At 47.1% G+C, this 18,449-nt stretch overlaps 1 protein-coding gene across 1 annotated transcript; it reads right to left on the minus strand.

Moving 5' to 3' along the window:
- Positions 1–1,010: 1,010 nt before the first annotated feature.
- wscd1b (WSC domain containing 1b) lies at positions 1,011–18,246 on the minus strand. The gene is made up of 9 exons (XM_068600272.1): positions 17,952–18,246; positions 16,061–16,710; positions 9,458–9,572; positions 8,254–8,438; positions 6,124–6,245; positions 5,368–5,557; positions 4,263–4,427; positions 3,969–4,169; positions 1,011–3,767 (listed from the first exon to the last, which is right to left on the minus strand). The coding sequence occupies exons 2-9, from the start codon at positions 16,467–16,469 to the stop codon at positions 3,415–3,417; spliced, it is 1,740 nt and encodes a 579-aa protein (XP_068456373.1). The 5' UTR covers positions 16,470–16,710; positions 17,952–18,246; the 3' UTR covers positions 1,011–3,414.
- Positions 18,247–18,449: the final 203 nt, after the last annotated feature.

Here is an 18,449-nt window from a genome sequence, read left to right on the forward strand (position 1 = left end):
CTGAGTCCTCTGAGACTCCTGCCGAGCTGTCAGCATCGCCTCATCTCCCCGTCTGCTGCTCAGGTAACAAGCCTCCCCGCCGTGCATGTGACAGGAGGGAGAGGACGCTCCGACATCTTCTGCAGTCCAGCCTCCTCCTCCTCCTCCTCCTCCTCCTCCTCATCCTCCTCTCTGCCTTCCACTGGAAGTTATAGTAGTGAAATTCCCTTCTTGTTTAATCATGTTGTGTTTGTAAATCAACGGAGAAGAAAGGCCGAATGCACCGCGTGTCTGTGAAGCAGATGGTGCCGGGTTCTTCTTATACTTCATATAGCTGTCAGTGCTTCTGTGCCGGTGACAGACACCTGACTGCGAGGCCTTATGGCGCCGCTTCCCAAATGGAGCCTCGTCTCAAACTCATCGCAGCCTCTGGGAACTGCAACTGTTGAAGACGATCAACGTGACGAGCTGCGCGCTGTCAGCCAGCGCCCTGAACTGCTTGCAGCCCACAGCGGAGTCACGCGCTGCGCTTCATCGTCACGTCTCACCGCGCTGCTTTTGCAAAGACACTTCATTCATTTGTCCCTGAAAGATTGCTGCTGCTTCAGAGACATCCAGACAAACTTCTTGTCCACAGCGGCCCGAAAACTTCAACCGATGATTTATTTTTTCAGCTGTAAGAAACAACACTTTAATTTCACCATGTAAAGCTGACACGGGAACATATTAGCAAAGCGTTTACTAGTTTTTCTTTGTTTTTTCCTCCTCACCTGATTGGGTATATGAATATGTGAACTATTCACGCTTTTTTTTTAGCTCTGATATTGTTCTGCACCACTCCAGAGGGAACGGTCGGCCCTTCAGCTGCACACATGTTCAACATCGCTCCAGCTGTCTCGGCCCTTCAAGAGGAAACCGCCAGGTGAATATAGTAGACATTGTACCTAATAGCACCAAAACATTTTACCTGCTTGATGACTGCCGTCACAACAATGATCTACCTGAAATATAAGGATTAAATATCATCCTATTAAATATTTGTGATTATTTATATTTTTTCCCAGAACGTGAATCTGCTCAATTTCTTGTTTTATTTTGTTAGATAACGTACGACCTCTAAAAATGTCTATTAAAAAGATCTCGTCTTTGTGCAGATGTGGATCGATGCGATGCTTGTTGGTATTAAATCTAAGCAGAAAGTCTTTGAACTTTGAAGGGAACAAACTGCAGCTGATGTTTACGACACGATATCAGTTAAAAAAAAATAAAATCCTTAAAAAAAAAATTCAAAAGTGTACGACTTGTTAGATATTAGAGTCAACGGTTTTCACTGAGATCGATCTTTGCATCACTCAGTGAATCAAAAAATACTGTCAACAAAAAATACATTTTCACCAGGTTGTTTGGTCCAATATCCTGTTTAAATAATCCAATGAATTATACATATCTTAAAACCAGATGTATTTGAGAATGGGGTAAAACATAAACTGATAGATATCACTTTGAAACAGTTTTCTGCATTACAAGTTATGTTTAATATGCAAATTAGGTATTATATAATGGTAACTTTTGGTGATTTTAGGAGGAATCCACAGACACAAATCAATAAAGCAGTAAAATAATAACCTAAATGTGCATCTTGAATGATTTCTTTCCACTAGTCTGGAAGACGTAAGAGAAGCAGAGTAGACCCCGAGCTGTGACTGGACCAGTGAGGCGTCTTCTCTCCAGGTCTCTCCAGGCCTCTCCAGGTCTCTCCAGGTCTCTCCAGGTCTGTCCTGTGTTACCCGAGCAGGAGGAAGGACACGCCTACTAAACTCTCTTTTCATGTCGTTTGGTTTGTGATCCTGTCAAAAGACACAGACCTCTAGGTTTTGGTTGTGAGTCGGATGTCGCGAGCTCTCTCTCTTAATTTTAAAGTCTGACCCTCCACATTAAAACAGAAGTAATTCCCTGACGCTGTGCTGCAGCCGTGTCGCCGTGTCGCAGGGTCGCTCGCTCACGGCGGGGTTGTGAACCAGCTCATGAATCCAGGGATTGAGGCTGCTTCCAGGGATTGGATGTTGTTCACTGTTGGCTCTTGCAGCTGGAGGAGGACTCTCACCTCGTGGCGGGTAGCTGGACTCTCTCCCCACAGCGTCACGCCGCCACGACATCAAGGAACCGTGTAACACACAATCTGCTGGGAAACTTTAATGTCGAGTTTTGCTGTGTCAGAGAGCAGTGAAGACCAGAGCTTATGATGTTTTCTTGGAATTCGTTTTACTCGAGTGTCCTTGATATTTTACTAAAATGAAAAAAAAGCTTTTGTTGCAGACTACTGCATGTGTTTCTAACAAAATGTCTCTCCCCATACAGTGACACATCTGTGATACCTCTATCTGGACTCTAGCTATTCAGATATTACGTAAAGCCTGGTGACTCCATTCAATACGTCACTCGCTCTCCTTTGAAGCACATGGAGGTGTGTGTGTGTGTGTGTGTGCTCAGTCTGCCACGTTAAGGCGTGTTGTACCGCAGCCATCAGGTGGCGCTATTATTCCAGTCTACATTCAGAAGTAATGCACATCTGCAATAGCTGATCAGTGAGAGCAGAGTTGCTCAGATTCGCACGCCGTTTTCTTTCTCTTTAGCCTTCCTAGTTTGTAGGTTCAGAGCACACTGGGCCCACGAACCGAGCGTCACCCTGTCGCTCCGGCAGACCGCCTCAGCGTCGGCCTATCAGATCGGAGAACATTTCAAGTGACGCGAGAGCAGACGGCGTCAATCGATTCAGACGGAATGCGTTTAATGAAACAGGTTTACAGTCCAAAGCGGTCGTGATCAACATGTACTGGCAGCGGCTCAGAGGCCTTTGTCCACCATGACGGCAAACCGGCAGCAGCCGGAGAGAAATCCATGTCGCCTGGGTAATTCTAATGCTCACCTGTGTTAGTAGGGCTTTTTTTTTTCTTCTTTTATGAACATGGGTGTATGTTAAAAACACGATATATAAAGTGAAATGATAAAGATTCACAGTAAAACCCTCTTCAAACGAAATAAGTCCGTCCCGGATTTACCCGCTCGTGTCGGCGCAGGCGGGCACTTCGCCAGATAATCCCGACCCGCGGCCAACAAAATCATGTCAAATCCTGTCTGAGTATTCGTCGCGTTCGCAGCTCTCACAGAGGCAGCCCGGCCCCCGAGGCTTTCGGCTCTGTTCGCCGTTGGATTTCACGACGGATTGTCATGTTTCCTCCAGTGACCTCCCGGTGTGTTTCCATGACTCCACAGCCATTCACGCTGCGCCTGGCTTATCAAAGAGTCAGGTGGGCCACTTATCAGCCGGCGCGTGTCCGTCCCCCCACGGAGTACCCGGGGGAAGGACTTCTCTCTCGCTAAACCCCAGCCGGACCAGTCATTTCAAGGACTTAAGAGCATGACCTGATCTAGTCATCATCTGGGGAGGTACTCCTGTGGAAGTCCGCTAAAGTTCCTGCTCTGCAGCGCCTGGTCGACAGAACGAATGAAGGGGTCGATCATCCGCCTCATGTCGGGAGTGAAGGGGTCAAAGGAGGGCCGCGGGGCCCCGGAGCGTTTAAAATGGCCGTCCTGGTTGCTCTGGGCGCACAGCAGCCTCTCCTCCATCATGGTGGCGTTCAGGAAGGCCGTGATGACTCGGAGCTGAGGGAGGAGGGCCCTCTGCAGGTCCTCGTAATGCACCACCAGCAGGCGCCGTCCGAACTTCAGCCAGCTGAGGGCGTGGGACGCCCACCAGGGGGCGTAGCTGGAGACAAACTCTGGCCATTCTGCAGGCGAAAGACAGCACAGTCAGGGACACGAAGCCTCATTTACACTCCGGCTCGACTCAACTGTTGCCCCAGTTCATGTTTTTATGGCTTAATGAATGTTTTACTTGGATGTTCTTTCTTTTTTTCTTTGTGTGAGGGAGCCAGAGAACTAAGACTCAGCGTGTCTGCGTGTGAAAATAAAGAGCCCGGCAGCGTTACCTTTGCTTTTCCACTGTGCGTCCGTGGCGTGCCCTAAATGTCCGGCACACTTGCGGTTGAACTCGGCCACGAGGGAGCGGTACGGGTCCCGAATCAGCAGGATGGCGGAATCGAACATCTCGATCTCCTTCTGACCGCTCTCGTGGGTCTTCACGCAGATGCTGCGGCCGCTCTTCCAGTAGTCCTTCTCCCCTTTGAAGCCTGAACACATGAACGCACAGCGGTCAGCCGCGAGGGCGCTCTGTCGCCGAGCGCCCGCCCCTTTCTCTCTCCCTCTCGTTCGCCCTCCCCCACCTCGGTTGTAGAGCGTGCCGTCGAAGTAGAAGCTGCCGGTGTAGTAGCCCGTCACGAGCTCGATCAGGTGTCGCACCCAGGTGTTGCCCGCACCAGGGAAGCTGGAGAGGGCCACCAGGGAGCTGGATCTCTGAGGCAGAAACATCCTCTCTTTGCACATGGAGTCTAGAGGGAGATGTCGTTATCGCTTTCAGTTACACAACAAAGCAGAGATCAGGATTCAATGTAAACCTCCAATAGTGATCACTGTCCAGGTCAGATTGAAGCAGGTGATTACCACTTTTTTCTTCTTGATATGTTCATTTCACCACCTAATTGGCATTTGTATATCTACATGAATATAAAGACAGATTCAGTGTTTTTTTTTTTTTTTTACCATTTACAAACAGTCACTATCAGCTGTTTTGGGCTTTCTGTCCGTCACCAGCAGCCATGCCCGTTTCTCTTTGTCTTAGTGCAATACACAAGGTCGCCTGCGGGCCACAGAGGTCACGCGCTGCATCCCGCCTGCTCGTTTGTTCAGCAGCTCACGGGGACTCTACGTTTGTCATTGGGTGAAAATGACTGCCTTTTTTCCCCCCATCATAATGTCACAGACATACTCAGGTAGCCAGCCGGAAGCATTTCACCAGCAGAACTGTCGCCGCCAGGCAAAGCATCATGGGAGCAAAGTGGGGAAAAAAAACTAGAATTACGATAGTTTTAAGATCATTTTTCATATTTTGTCATGTACGAAAGGATCCAAGATGAACACTTTAAGCGGACTACTTGTTAACTCTAAGGGAATTATGTATGTGTGCAACATGAAGGGGATTCAGCGCATTAGAGCATCAAACAGCTGTTAAGTATGTAAAGATAGAGTGGAATAATGTCTTCCTGAGCAGTGGCTCTCTCTCCCTCTTCATGTGTTGTTGACATAGCCACGTCACGTCACCCATGCTGTTAGTGCATGTTAGTGCATGTTAGTGCATGTGAGCCACGTTGCCTGTTTAGCTTTTTGTCCAGAAATGATTCTGTCCCAAAATGCTTAACCCACACAAGCGGTCGCCCACTTGGACTGTGATCACTAGAAATGGTTTCCACGTGCAGGTGACCGGCATCTCACCGAGCACAGGTGTGTGATACACCTGGTAGTGGGCGTGCTCCGCGGGCGCCGCGGCCGTGGAGTTGCCGGTGTGATTGCGCCCAGTCTCCTCCACGCACTGCTGCTTGTCAGACTGCCGGTCCAGGCCGAAGAGGGACGACGTCCACGTGCACAGGCAGTGGGGCTTCTTGAACACCGCCAGCGGGAGCTCCTGCAACCCAAAAGCACAAACGTTCTCCGTGTCTTCCAGTGACTCGTCACAGTTGCTTTTTCTTTCCACGACGTGCGTTCTGCCCGCGGGTCCTCGGTCAGCTCGCTTCAGCGCGAGACTCTGCATCTCTGCACGCTTCATTATCTTTTCTCACTTCTCCAGGTGAGCCGAGCGCTCGGAGTCAAAGCACAAGGACGGACCGCGGTGAGCATTTTAGAAGAGTTGTGCGTAATGGCATGCACGCGCACACAAACACCACAGTGTGAGAATGAATCACAAGGCCATCCCCACCCGATGGTGCAACAATTCTACCAGCCAATTCTGTTGGGTTTTTTTTCCGGAGGAGAGGCAGCTGCATCCAGTAAGATGTCAGTGCAGGATCCAGACTGCTTCTCATTAGAGGCACATTACACCTTTAATATTCAGCCAAGGAGCTCTGAGCTCGCGCATGCAATCTCCTGGGAGCGGAGACGGCTCCGTGAGCGCTGGAGTCTGCTCTTCTGGAGGAAACACAAAGCTACTTGCAACAAATTGATCATCAGCTCGGCGATTTCAGAGGCTCCAACCTTGTCCGTGCAGGTCTCGATGCAGGACTGCGTGGTGAGGTTGGGCTGGAAGGAGTCGATGGGGAAGGTGCCGATGGCGCTCTTTGTCAACTTGAAGCAGCCGCGGTGGTGAACATTTCTGACTGGAAAAAGTCAAACACACGGGAGGATATAGTTGCACATATGCAGTGGCGGGATAACAATGCTATACGTCAGGATGTGCAGCATCAACCAGCTCTCAGAGGTTTCATTGATTCGCTGATGAGCAAACTGAGGGTTTACATCGAAATCTATCGTCAGGCTTCTTAAAATAGTTACTCGACATCTCGGCTATATTTAAATTATTCGTCCCAAAGTATTTCTGCCCTCATAATTACATTCCTATACTAAACTGTTTTCTGGTGTTTAATACATTCACAATTCTGCTGTAAATCTCCAGAGACACACAACCCTCCAACCATGAATATTAATACTGGCCGGGGTAAAAACTCCTTATATAATATATTTGACCTTGCCAAAATCAATAATGTGGTGCAAACTGTTTTTTTCAAGAACAAAAAAAAAACATTTTTTAAGAGAAATGGTCATGTATAATCAGTAGTTTTGAACTTTTCACATTCTTATGTTTGTGATTATTAAGACCTATACCTTTTGCTAAATATGTTGCTGATTTAAATGAAATGCACAGGAGCTTAAATCAATTCTCCAAAGATCATCAATAGAGTGTTAAAGTGTTGTTTTAGTCAGCAACGAAGTCAAATCCAACAGAGATGACAAAGACATTTAATTTTTATATATATATATATATATATATATATATATATATATATATATATATATATATATATATATATATATATATATGTAGACAAAGTCTTTTTTTCAACCCTTACATTTTTACGAAAGCCTTATTTTCATATATTTATAATTTTGTATTTTGGTCTCAAATAAGAAGAAAAAGTCCATTTGCTTCAGATTTTTTTCTTCCCACCTTGGATTAATACACATTTGGTGCTCTCGTGCAGTGGGTGCTGCGACCCCCCGGGGCGTCTCCAGGACAGACCAAGGGTATTGCAATGTAGGAGAGACTTTAAATCATATCTATACATCGGTGAGCCCGGCTGATGGAAGCTGTCCGGGACATGAGAGCTCTCCAGGTGCTCATCACACAGATGTAACGGCTGCCAGAGCAGCGATGGAGGGATGAATCTTTTACTCCGGCAGCAGTCTGAGGCGACCAAAGGCAGTCAAATGAGACTGTACGGTGAAAACCACTTGGCTCACAGAGAGGGGAACAAGCTGTCGTCTGAAAATCTGCCCAGCAACGGAGTCTAAAACAGTTTGGGACTTTTCAGAATCGTCCCATATTATTATTGCAGCCAGACACTTCACTTATTTTAGATAAAGCTGAAAATATGTATGGGTTGTGTGTTTAGCGGCTTTCTATTTTTACAATGTTCATCTCTATTGGGGTTGCCATAGTGAAAAGAAAAAAAATAGATCAAGCAAAAAAGTGCTGTTCAGAATTATAACATTGGTAATAAAACAAGGTGAAATATAATAAAAAACAATCAGGATAAAAGGATGACGTGGTTTTCGAAACGTTTGGTGACCCCTGCTCTATTTCTGGCAGCAGGATGATGTACGTGTGACTCACCGCTGTGTTTTTGAATAGTTTTTGGACAACAGAGGAGCTCAGAGGAGTTTCTATGTGTGAGGTCTCGGTAGCAGAGGCGGCACTTGTTAGAAGGATTAATTCAGCAATTGAACAATTGAAAAATATACGTTTTAACTAATGAAATCCTTTCTTCCAAGTGATGTCGCATCTCAACGTAGCTCCAGTTAGCTTGCAGCTAAAATGGGGAAACGCCTCAATTTGATTCCTTAACGCCTACAATTGCACAACAAACACAACCAAAGAAAGGACAGATGTAGCATGAGCGTACGGCTTGAGATGCCCATACGCTATATGTCACCAACGGTTTGGAGCGAGCCACAACAGTGAGCTTCCGCGTCTGTCTGCAGCCCCTCAAGCATCTTGTGCAGAGAATAAATAGCTAACATCTTGTGCAGAGAATAAATAACTAACATCTTGTGCAGAGAATAAATAGCTAAACAGCTCTGCATCTTCTCTGTGGGACGTTGACTCACATTTCCTGTGACCCGGCAGCTCCTGCTCCACCTTGTAAATGGAGAGTCGGCCCACGCCTCCGCAGGGAGACCCCCTCTCGCCCCGACACACCAGACCGCAGTCCTCCTCGGGGGCCCGCGTGCTACTGATCCGGTTCCCGCAGTGGCATTCGGCTCCGAACTCCAGACCTGCAAACTGGTACCCGCTATCAACACAAACACACACACACACACACACACACACACACACACAGTTAATGCCCTCGCCAAGGGCAACGCATCACCTCAAGCGCTCGCCCTCAGGCTCAGCATCCCACAGGACATTAGTTAACATTTCCAACTCATCCTATAACTCAAAGTTCCCAGCATGAAGTCTGCAGCTCGTCAGTGCTTCTCGCTCTTCGCGCTCTTCTGACTGTGCGATGGCTTTTTTCTTCTTTTTTTTTTAGAGCTGAACCGCGGTCACTTCTGATCTGTGCTTTGCACGTCGAGGCTGTTGTGACTCATCCTCTCTTTTTATCCTCCCTCCTTGGGAAAGACAGAGAGCTCATCAAAGTTGACCTTTTCAGATATGTCCTTTTGAAGCTTCCTCATAAATTGCCCTGACTTTTTACTTTTTACTCATCGCGGTAATTGGCCCACTCAGGTAACGAGCACGACTGTGCTCCATGGGGACGGGGGGGTTGCAGAGGGAGGCGGAGCTTCGTGGGGCCGTCTTGGCTCCATCCATCTGTCCTCTGCTGTTCTAAACCGGCGGGACCCCGCTGCCTCCTCTCTGCGGCGACATTAGGAGGAATAATTCAAGCGGTTCATTGGTTGAGCCACGAAGAACCCAACTGTCTCCCCGCGTTCCCTTGCCGCTCTGGACGGCCGCTACGATGCCACGAATTCAGCTCACGGCGAGCCCGGTCGAGGGAGATTCACAGCACGGCCACAGGAAAGCACATATCTAACCTCTGATTTATTCACTAACCGCTGTAGTCAGCTCATTCAGCTTTCTAACACACACACCTCCCTCCTTCCTTCTCCTGCAATAGATCAAGCCTTCTGTCCTGGCCTGCTCTCCACCCCCCCTCCCCTCATCTTTTACTGTCATCCAGCCACCTGGCTCTCCGCTGGCTCCAAACACAGGAGGCATTCATGGAGGAGACTGAGATCCAAAGCGTTTACTCAAACAGCAGGCCCTCTGTGGCCCCGTCACGGCAGCCCGCCACCGACGCATTACCTTTCCGAGCAGGTGTCTTGACACAGGGAGCTGGTCATTTTGCGCAGATCATAAAGCATGGTTCCTCCCAGCGCGCGATCACTGGCGTTGTGCAGAAAGCAGCCCATGTAGGTTCCTGCGGGGGGAGGGAAAAGCATCGAGAGTGAAAAACACCCCTGTGAAGGAGCGGAGGGTCAACTTGAATAGTGGGCTTGAGATTACAGATTACAATAACGTTTGAGGCTGAAATGATTAGCCAATTCGTCAGCGACACAAATGCATTAGATGATCAATCAGTTGGTTGAATTGTGAATCACGATTCTGTTCTCAGGATTGAGGAGCTGCTTCTTTTTCTTTGTTTGAATGTTCCTTGAACGCCGTTGGGGTTTCCCCTCGTTAGTCCGACATAGCATAGCAGTTTGAAGTTGTCTCCTTGGGCTCCGGGAAACATTCGTTTTTCCAAATTGTTCATCAATCGGACTAATTGGCAGTTCAATCGAACATTAGAGCCATGATCAGTTGCAGCCCGAACACAACACGTATTTCATCAAATATGAAGTCGTCTTCAGGTTTATTCTTGGACTCTGAGCACGGCGACCAAAAAGAAAAGAAAGAAATCGGATTGAATTGTGACAGTTCGGCTGTGCATTGTCGCGACGGCCGACTCCCCACTTCTTACCTCCCCTTGCTTTCGCCTCCTTTCCTCAAACCTCACCCGTCACCCAACCCGCCATTCGTTTTGTTCACACACCGACAGCCCCGTGACGGCGTCCTGCACGGCTGCGATGCCACAGCGGAAACGTCACGACTCACATGCTGGAGATAATTGTGAAGGCACATTGTTCCATGTGATAGCTTTCACTGATGCGCGTGAGCACAATGCGCACACCCACAATTAGCTGTAATTTGGACATAAACCAGACTTCCTCTGTTTTAACTCTGGCAGAATCCTCTAAATGCGAGAGCATCATCACTTACTCAGTTGTTTTACACGCCAGCATGTATTGTGAGCCATAATATCCAACTAATTCGTAACATGACGAGCCCCAATTTATCATCTAATAGAGATTATTCTCATTCCTACGATATAGTGAAGCTATTGACTTGCACTAGAATAAGAACCACTCCTGTAGAAAGAAGGATGTAACGCATAATAGAGTATGACTGACTATTATGATGTGCTGACAAGATTATGGCTGCATATAAAACGTCACCCAAATCCAGCCTTTGATGTTATCCTTGTCTCCGCCACATTGCGACATCAAACTCAGCTCAGCTGACACATAAAAGTCTTCTTTAGAAATGCCAGTGTCTGTGTGCAGGGCAGCATGTGCATTTCTTTTGTGTGCAGACTTCATTTACATCTCGCCCCTTGGGTCTGAGACGGTTATATTTTTAGGTTCTTACCACTCAGGAACTGTATGTTGGAGTCTGGTTCTCCCCAACGTCGGCTTTTATGTTCATTTCACAGGCTGTGTGAATTTGTATTCATGGGTGTTTTAAAGGTTTCAAGGACTCCGAGGATTAAGCTTTTTTTCATGTTTACAACCCACATAAAAAATAAACTGATGCCAACTGGCCAAAGAGGATTTAAAATGAAAAAAAAGGTGTTGGGAGCACTGAAAAGATGTGGCAGCAAGGTGCACGGACGAGATGGACGACAGCGGCGGACCGTGAAATCCCCTGGCAGCCCGAGCGTCGCTATATCGAATTTGTGATTCAATCAGTCTGCGATGTCCTCTGAAGCCCGTCCAGCGTGTTGTTCTGGGCGAGGCCGAGTCGCCGGCTGCCGTCGAGAGACAAACACTGAAGAACTCCAGCAGCTGCTGTCCGAAAGCACTACGACGCCCGGGGTCTGCCAAAGTCTGTGGCAGGGAGCATCTCAAGAGGCATCACCTAAGGTGGGGGTCCCCACCCCACTCCTCCTGCATCCACGCAGCGGGGGGGGGGGGGGCAGCCATTGCTTTAATCAAAGGGAAGGAGATGCCCCCGGGGCAGCTGCAGCGGAGAGTTAATGGAGGGAAGTAGGCCCGAAATGCCAGACATGACAGAAATGACTGCACTTAGGCCCGACACTGTGTCGATTTCTTAAACACTGAGACAGATGGCCGCGCCGGAGCCGAGTCGTCCCCGCAGGATTGGACGGAGAAGGATGAGGACGAGGATGGCCGAAATACGAGGACATGTGCCCGCCGCCACGGGTAGCATGTGCACTGTGTGTGTGTCCTTTTAAAGTGGGCCGTCTCGCTGGGTTTATAATATTCTTGCAGAAGCGAGGGGAGCCATGAAAACCACAGCAGATGGGGTCTCAACACATGGTAGGCTGACCCAGACTGAGGTCAGAGTACATCGCTGCAGGGTTTCTGATACTGAACAACCTGACATAGCCAGTGACTGTGGCTAAAACCATCAGAGGATGTACAGGGGTTTGGTTGGTGAGGTCGTTGCAATAATACGATGAGAATAACTCTGATGCTGTAATAATCAAAGATGCTGTGCTCTCTGTCTTATCTTTGACTGACGTTCAGCTCTCGGGTCTTTTTTAGAGAGATGATATGAACTGTTTGTATCAACAGAGACGTGATTTGCTATAATAAATATCCTAAAAAAACAAAGCCTTGAGTGGTATCTGCTTGTTTTCATATGTATGTATAGTGTTTTTTTTATGTATGTGTGTGTGTGTGTGTTTGTGTGTGTATGTATGTATGTATGTATGTATGAATGTATAGTGTTTTTCTCCATAGTTTATATTCTTTCTCCTTCCTATTGTAGTGTGTTTCTATTTTAAAAAACTGACTCAGAGAGTGTCTGGACTGTTGATTTATGCACAAACGGCAAAATACAAAACCTTGAACCTTGATGGCTGCGTAAAGAGAGGTGGATACTGGGTTGGATGCAGGGCCACGTTCATTCCTATATAAAAGTTTTCCATTTCTAAGAAAAACATGTGGTGATTCTCTGAGATTTAAGTAGAAAATGTATGGCAAAGAAAATGCATTGTTATTATTATTATTATTTGACCTACAATGGCCCCAATACGCTGCTACTTTCCCAACGTAAGTCAAGGGGGAAAACAATCTTTTTTGGCATCACCAGTTGTAATCTCACGGTTTGCTGACAGGGACAAAAATAGGATGTCTACAAGTCAACACCTGCACTTCCTGACTTACCTATAACTTTGCAGAGGAATCAACACAGGCGCCCTGTGGTGAAACATCAACAGTGTGGCTCGGCCATGTTTTTTACTTCTGATTCTGCTGCACATCTCTGGCTGTACTGATATGTACTTTACATATCAAGGATTTGTGTGACTCATCCCTGCGAGGCACAAAGTTTTCAGCAGCAGACACAAAGTGTTATGTATCTCCCACTTTTATTATAAAATGTTTGAACAGACAGGGCTCACGGATCTATGTATATCGGAAAATGAAAAAGGCATCTGGCTGTGTAATGCCATTACTGCTTTGTGCTGTGTCAAAGTAGTTAGTGAATAGAGATGGAATAAAGATTATTTTAAATGAAACAATGGAAACATAAAGATTGAAAAGCAAGCCAAACAAAGAAGGGCAGGCTTTTAACCTTGCATAGCATATGATATGATGATATGTATGTATCAATAGATACATGCATACCTTTATCTTTCAATCCTTGGAGTAAAGCCTACTATATATAGGCATACACAGTTGTATAGTTACTGGCATACGGTCTGCATCCGCATTAAATATAGAGTAATGCAGTGCTGAAATAACACAGATGTTTTTAAAGCTGTTTTGGAACAGTGTTGTGAAGACCCATTGTGAAGTTAATCCACAAGAACGCATTGACAAGTACATTTATATCCCAGCAAATCACATGTTCACACGTCCTTCATCACCAAATTTAAAAGAGTTTATCAGACACATTTGCTCATGTTTTTAGGTTATGATTAAAGAAAACAAATAGCAGACAATCCTCTGGTATTGAACAGTGCTTCAGCTGAGAGATCCAGATAACAAGATTGTGTTGCATGGATGAGGGCTGTTTAATGACTGCATACCGGGGCTGAATAGTCCTGATTTAGCACCTTATCATTTGTACTCGACTCACAGTGAGTAGAAACACTTAACCATTAAGTGTTCTCTTCAGTTCCCTGCCTTCGTTTCACGAAGCAAAGAAGTGCCTTTCAAAACACTGGAGTTATATCACTAATGATATGTGACATTTGAGTAACACTGAACCGACGACTGCAGCAGACGATTGTTTTCACTGATGATGTAACGGTACAAACATTTATTTATTATTTATTTGTAAGTTAGACAATTACAAGATTTATGAGAGCCCAAGATGATGTCTTCAAATAGTTGTTGTACTACCAACAAAAAATATATTTAGAGTAATATAAAACGGAGAAAAGCAGCAAATCCTCATACTTTAGAGTATGGGAGCAAAAAATATTATGCGTTTTGCTCGATAAATAACTGAAAGGAAACGTTTTTTACTCTGATACCCCTCTCTTATCTTTACTCAAATGGGAAGATACAGCCATAGACGCTTATCTTAGCTTAGCATTAGGACTGAAAACAAGGATAGCATCTGTCGAAAGGCAACGAAATATTCCTACTTTTCAAAGGAATATGTTGTATCTTTATTGTTTAATCAAACAAAGAACGTTGCGTAAAAGCGACATGTTTTACAGAGCGTTATGTGCGAGACGATTTCTTGGCTGGAAGCGGTGACTTCCTGAAGTCTCTGCCGATTGTTTGGCACATGAAACAAACCGATTTTACGCGTCCATGAGTGAGTTTTCGAGGTGCTGCTTTGGGTTTAAAAGCCTCCAACGGAGCAAGGCGAGATGTTTCCAGTCGTTATGCTAAGCTAAGCTAACAAGCTGCTGGCCGTAGGTTCATATTCAGGCCTGCTGGACGGACCTAAAGCTTCGTAATGTCGATCTTCTCATCTAACGCTCAACAAAAAAGTAAGTGGAGCGAGTGTTTTTCTCGAAACATGAATCAATTATCAGAACAGTTCATCTTCCGTCAACATAATCAACTTTTAGTTCTGGCACAAACTGAAACTGAGAGCTTATTGTTGAATGATGTACTGTATCGTAGAGGGTTGTGAATCATCTCCCTCATAGTGCTAGTCTCCTTCTCTGAAACCTTCCACCGGTCCCTCTTCCTGAAGCATGTGGCCCAATACACCGGCGTGATGTCATGCTGTGTCCTGTAATGCTGTTTTTAAATGTGCCTTTTCCAGATGGCCGTTCCTGAAACTGATCTCATCCCGGCCGCCCAACGGTTTCATCTGTATTAGCCTTCTTAGTGACTGAGTGGTTGTGCTGTGTCTGTTTAAAAGAAGGATTAAGAGCTCTTGTAGGATGCTTTTCAAGAATGAGCTGAAAGAACAATTGCTCCACCGGAGGTAATTCTATTGTATTTGTCATTTCAACAAAACAACAAAGGCACTGACGGCAGTATGAAACGACAGAGTACATCTCCAGCAGTCAACGAACAGGGAAGGCTCCTTAATGGCGAGGGCAAGTTAGGAATTATATCATCTTTATCTTCCTAATTACTAATTTATTTCCAAGAAACTGCTTCGGTGCCGGCCTGCCTTTTCTTTCTCTGGTTTTTCAGAGGATCAGTGAGCACTCCCTCTCATCTACAAGATCTGAAGCACCCACAACTAAAATGTCATATTAATGTATAATGACGCCCGTCTAGATGTTCTAAGGTCATGATTATCTGTTTGTGAAATGTCAATGGAGCCTGTTGTGAGTGCGCTCCTGCACAGAAAGCCCACTGCCTCGGCTCCAGGCCACCTGAGCTAAAATGCTAAATCACAAAACATAAAATAAACTTGTGTATTCGCTCCCTCATCTATTATTCACCAGGAAAACCACTGACTCCGTCAACACATCTTCACCCGGGATATTTCAATCTCCCATTTCCTTTGCTCTATTTCAGATCAGCGCGATCGTGTCAAAGCTGAGTGCTTTTTCTTCACTCTGCCTCTGCTAGTGTTTCACGGCGGTGGAGGTGCACAGCGTTTGCTATCCAAGGTCAGTTAATGATTGGCAAAAACCACACCAGATGTTGTGATGAGGTCGCGCAACCACAAGTCTGCCGGGTCAAATGTCTTTTGGCAGGCCGCTATTCTAAATCTCTGAGGCTTGGAAAAGCTTTTGGCTGATGGTTAAAGCCCAACTCTCCACTCTTCTTCATTTCTGCGCCGCTTGTGGTGAAGAATATTAATTTCGTATCCACATGGGCAGCTGGTTACAACACTCGACTGCCTCTTAAATGTTGTTAACATCTCTCTGGCACACTAATTAATGTATATAGGGCAAGCAGTGGTCACATGTTAGCATGAACACTGGCTGCTCCGCTGCTTTTGGCTGCCGGCCAGTTAGCTATGAGGGAAGATTATTAAGTTAGATCTCGGTATCACTCCATAAAAGACCTGGACTAAAGACGGGACGGCGTCAACTCAATGTGGAGACAACTCTTCAAACTGACCTTTAAGGCTAGGTGATAATCTTGACGATGTAAAGAGAATTTCAACAAATGTAAGAAACCATGTTTCTCGACTACTTTACCTAAACCCAGGCGTTAGCTGTACTTATGAATGTGCCTAGTTATTTACCTTTATGTCGGCTGCTGCTGTGGAGAGGGACCCTCTGCTCTGGGCTCTCTGGCAGCAGGCTGTGGAACCAGCGGCGATGCAAGTGTTGCACCCCCAGGCTTTGGGAAGCCGGCCAGTGCCGCCCCGCCTTGGCTCCCCCTCCGGACGCGGGTTGAACCGCGGCGGCGGCAGCGGCGGCCCATCTGGAGCGCGCCCTCACGCCTAAGCCCGCCCAGGCCCTGAGGACGGTGGGGGGCGCGGCGAGGGCCAGCAGGGGCGGCAGTCCGGCAAGGTTGGGCGGGGCCACCCTGACGCTGGAGCGCTGCAGCAGCAGGATGCTGCCCGCCATCAGATAGGCGATGCCCAGGCCGAGCAGCAGCATCTGAGCGCGCTTCAAGAGGCAGTGCAGCCGGTAGTGAGGCGCCGCCATCCTGCGGATGACCGTCTCTCGGCCCTCAGTGGAAGGCCATGGTCGTGGACGAGGAGGGAGAAGATGGGTAACCTACTTACGACTTCATGATCTCGGAAAGACCTGCAGCATCTGGCGACGGGGAAGACATTGGCCCTGCGGCGTCCAATGGCAGCAGAGGAACAATGGATGTGTCACAACAGAGAGGGGCTTAAAATCCAAGGCTTGGGTCACAGACTCCAGGATGATCCCTGGGGAAAAGCTGAGGCAGAAAAACAGAAAGAAGAGCTGGATTTAAAGCAAGAGTATTTCTCTGAGCACAATCTAAGGGAAGGGGAGTATAAATGCCTGGGGGATGAGATGCACAGCTCATGTTGACATATGGTTCATGTTTCTGTCTTGCAGCATCTTGCAACACATCCCTTATTGTCTGCTGCTTCATTGTTTCCCTCTATACTATTTGTTTCTAAACCCTACTTCAAGTTGTGTTCTGCAATTCCTGTCGTTTTTTTTTCTCAAAGGAGGGGGATAAATTGGCCAATGACACCAACCTTTACTATAATGGCTTTGGATTTCATTCAATTTCTGCACTGTCAGATTAATTTGCTCACGGGCATCATCCAAGTCTCAGTGATCACATTCAAACGACATTATGTGGTAGAAGAAGAAGAAGAAGAAGAAGAAGAAGAAGAAGAAGAAGAAGAAGAAGAAGAAGAAGAAGAAGAAGAAGAAGAAGAAGAAGAAAGACAGCCTCGAGACGCTTATGAAATGGGGATTATCATAGCGGTATGCAGACAATCTGTGGAGAGATGAATAAGTGATGAGTACGGAAATATGCCAGGACGAGATGTTGAAGATGTGTGAATAATGCGGGTGTAAAACACTCCTGAGACTGTGTCAGGAGGAAGCGGTGAAGTGCAGCCCCTGAACCCTCCGTGTTGTCCGGTGTTTGGGGCTTTTTTTCTTCCAGTCACGATGGGCTCTCCTGCGAGCTGGTTTTGTACTTCCAGTTTCAGAGGTGCCCACGTAACATTAGCGCGGTCTGCTCAGCCCTTCAACAGCCGCCACAGATATCATCCACGCATCGGAGGGGGCTCGTCACACACCGTCGTGCCCTTCGGCTCTACTTTCTCGTGCCCCCCCCCCCCCCCCAAAAAAAAACCCTCCTCTGAAGTCGGGGTGCGGTAGAGCTCCCGAGCATTGAAGCAACAGTTTGCACGACGAGACTCCGATCAAGTCCGAGTGCCCAAGTTATGCTCAACTCCCAATTTCTGTTTTCACGCAACAACGGAAAAAAAAAAATGGAGAAGAAGAAAAAATGATCGCGAAAGCATCCACGCCGGTCGCGGGACGGAACGGGAGGGTGTTGAACGCGGCATCAATCAACAGCGGAGTAAACACGCATCACCCGGACTATTTAAGAATACGAGGTCTTCCATCTTAAAAGCCCCTTCGGTGAAGCCTCCACCATTTACAGTACAGAGCTGTGGACGTGCGGCTTACCTTCATCTGGTATCGCGCCATCAGTTTATGGCCGTTATGATTCCCCCCTGCTTACTGTCCGGAGAAGGTCCCCTCGGCTCTCAGCATTTCACACAGCTGCTGTTATATAATCTCTCTCTCTCTCTCTCTCTCTCTCTCTCTCTCTCTCTCTCTCTCTCTCTCTCTCTCTCTCTCTCTCTCTCTCTCTCTCCCTGTCAGACAGTTCTGCTGCCTGCTCTCCGTCGCTCTGGAAGCCTGGCACGCCAATATAAAGCCAGTATGTGTTGGTGAGAGAGAGAGAGAGAGAGAGAGAGAGAGAGAGAGAGAGAGAGAGAGAGAGAGAGAGAGAGAGAGAGAGAGAGGGGAGTGATGATGATGATGAGGAGGAGGAAGTCAGTCTCATTTGCATTGGCGATGTGACCGCGTCACGGCTCCTCTCCACTGAGAGTCCAGCCGTCCGCGGCTCGCGCTGCACATAAACAGCGGCTTCTAACGGCACCGTGCACGCGCGCTGCACCG

The sequence above is a fragment of the Clinocottus analis genome, unplaced genomic scaffold (genome assembly GCF_023055335.1).
Source record: "Clinocottus analis isolate CAN_PGR_092001 unplaced genomic scaffold, fCliAna1.0.p SCAF_5, whole genome shotgun sequence".
NCBI lineage: Eukaryota > Metazoa > Chordata > Actinopteri > Perciformes > Cottidae > Clinocottus > Clinocottus analis.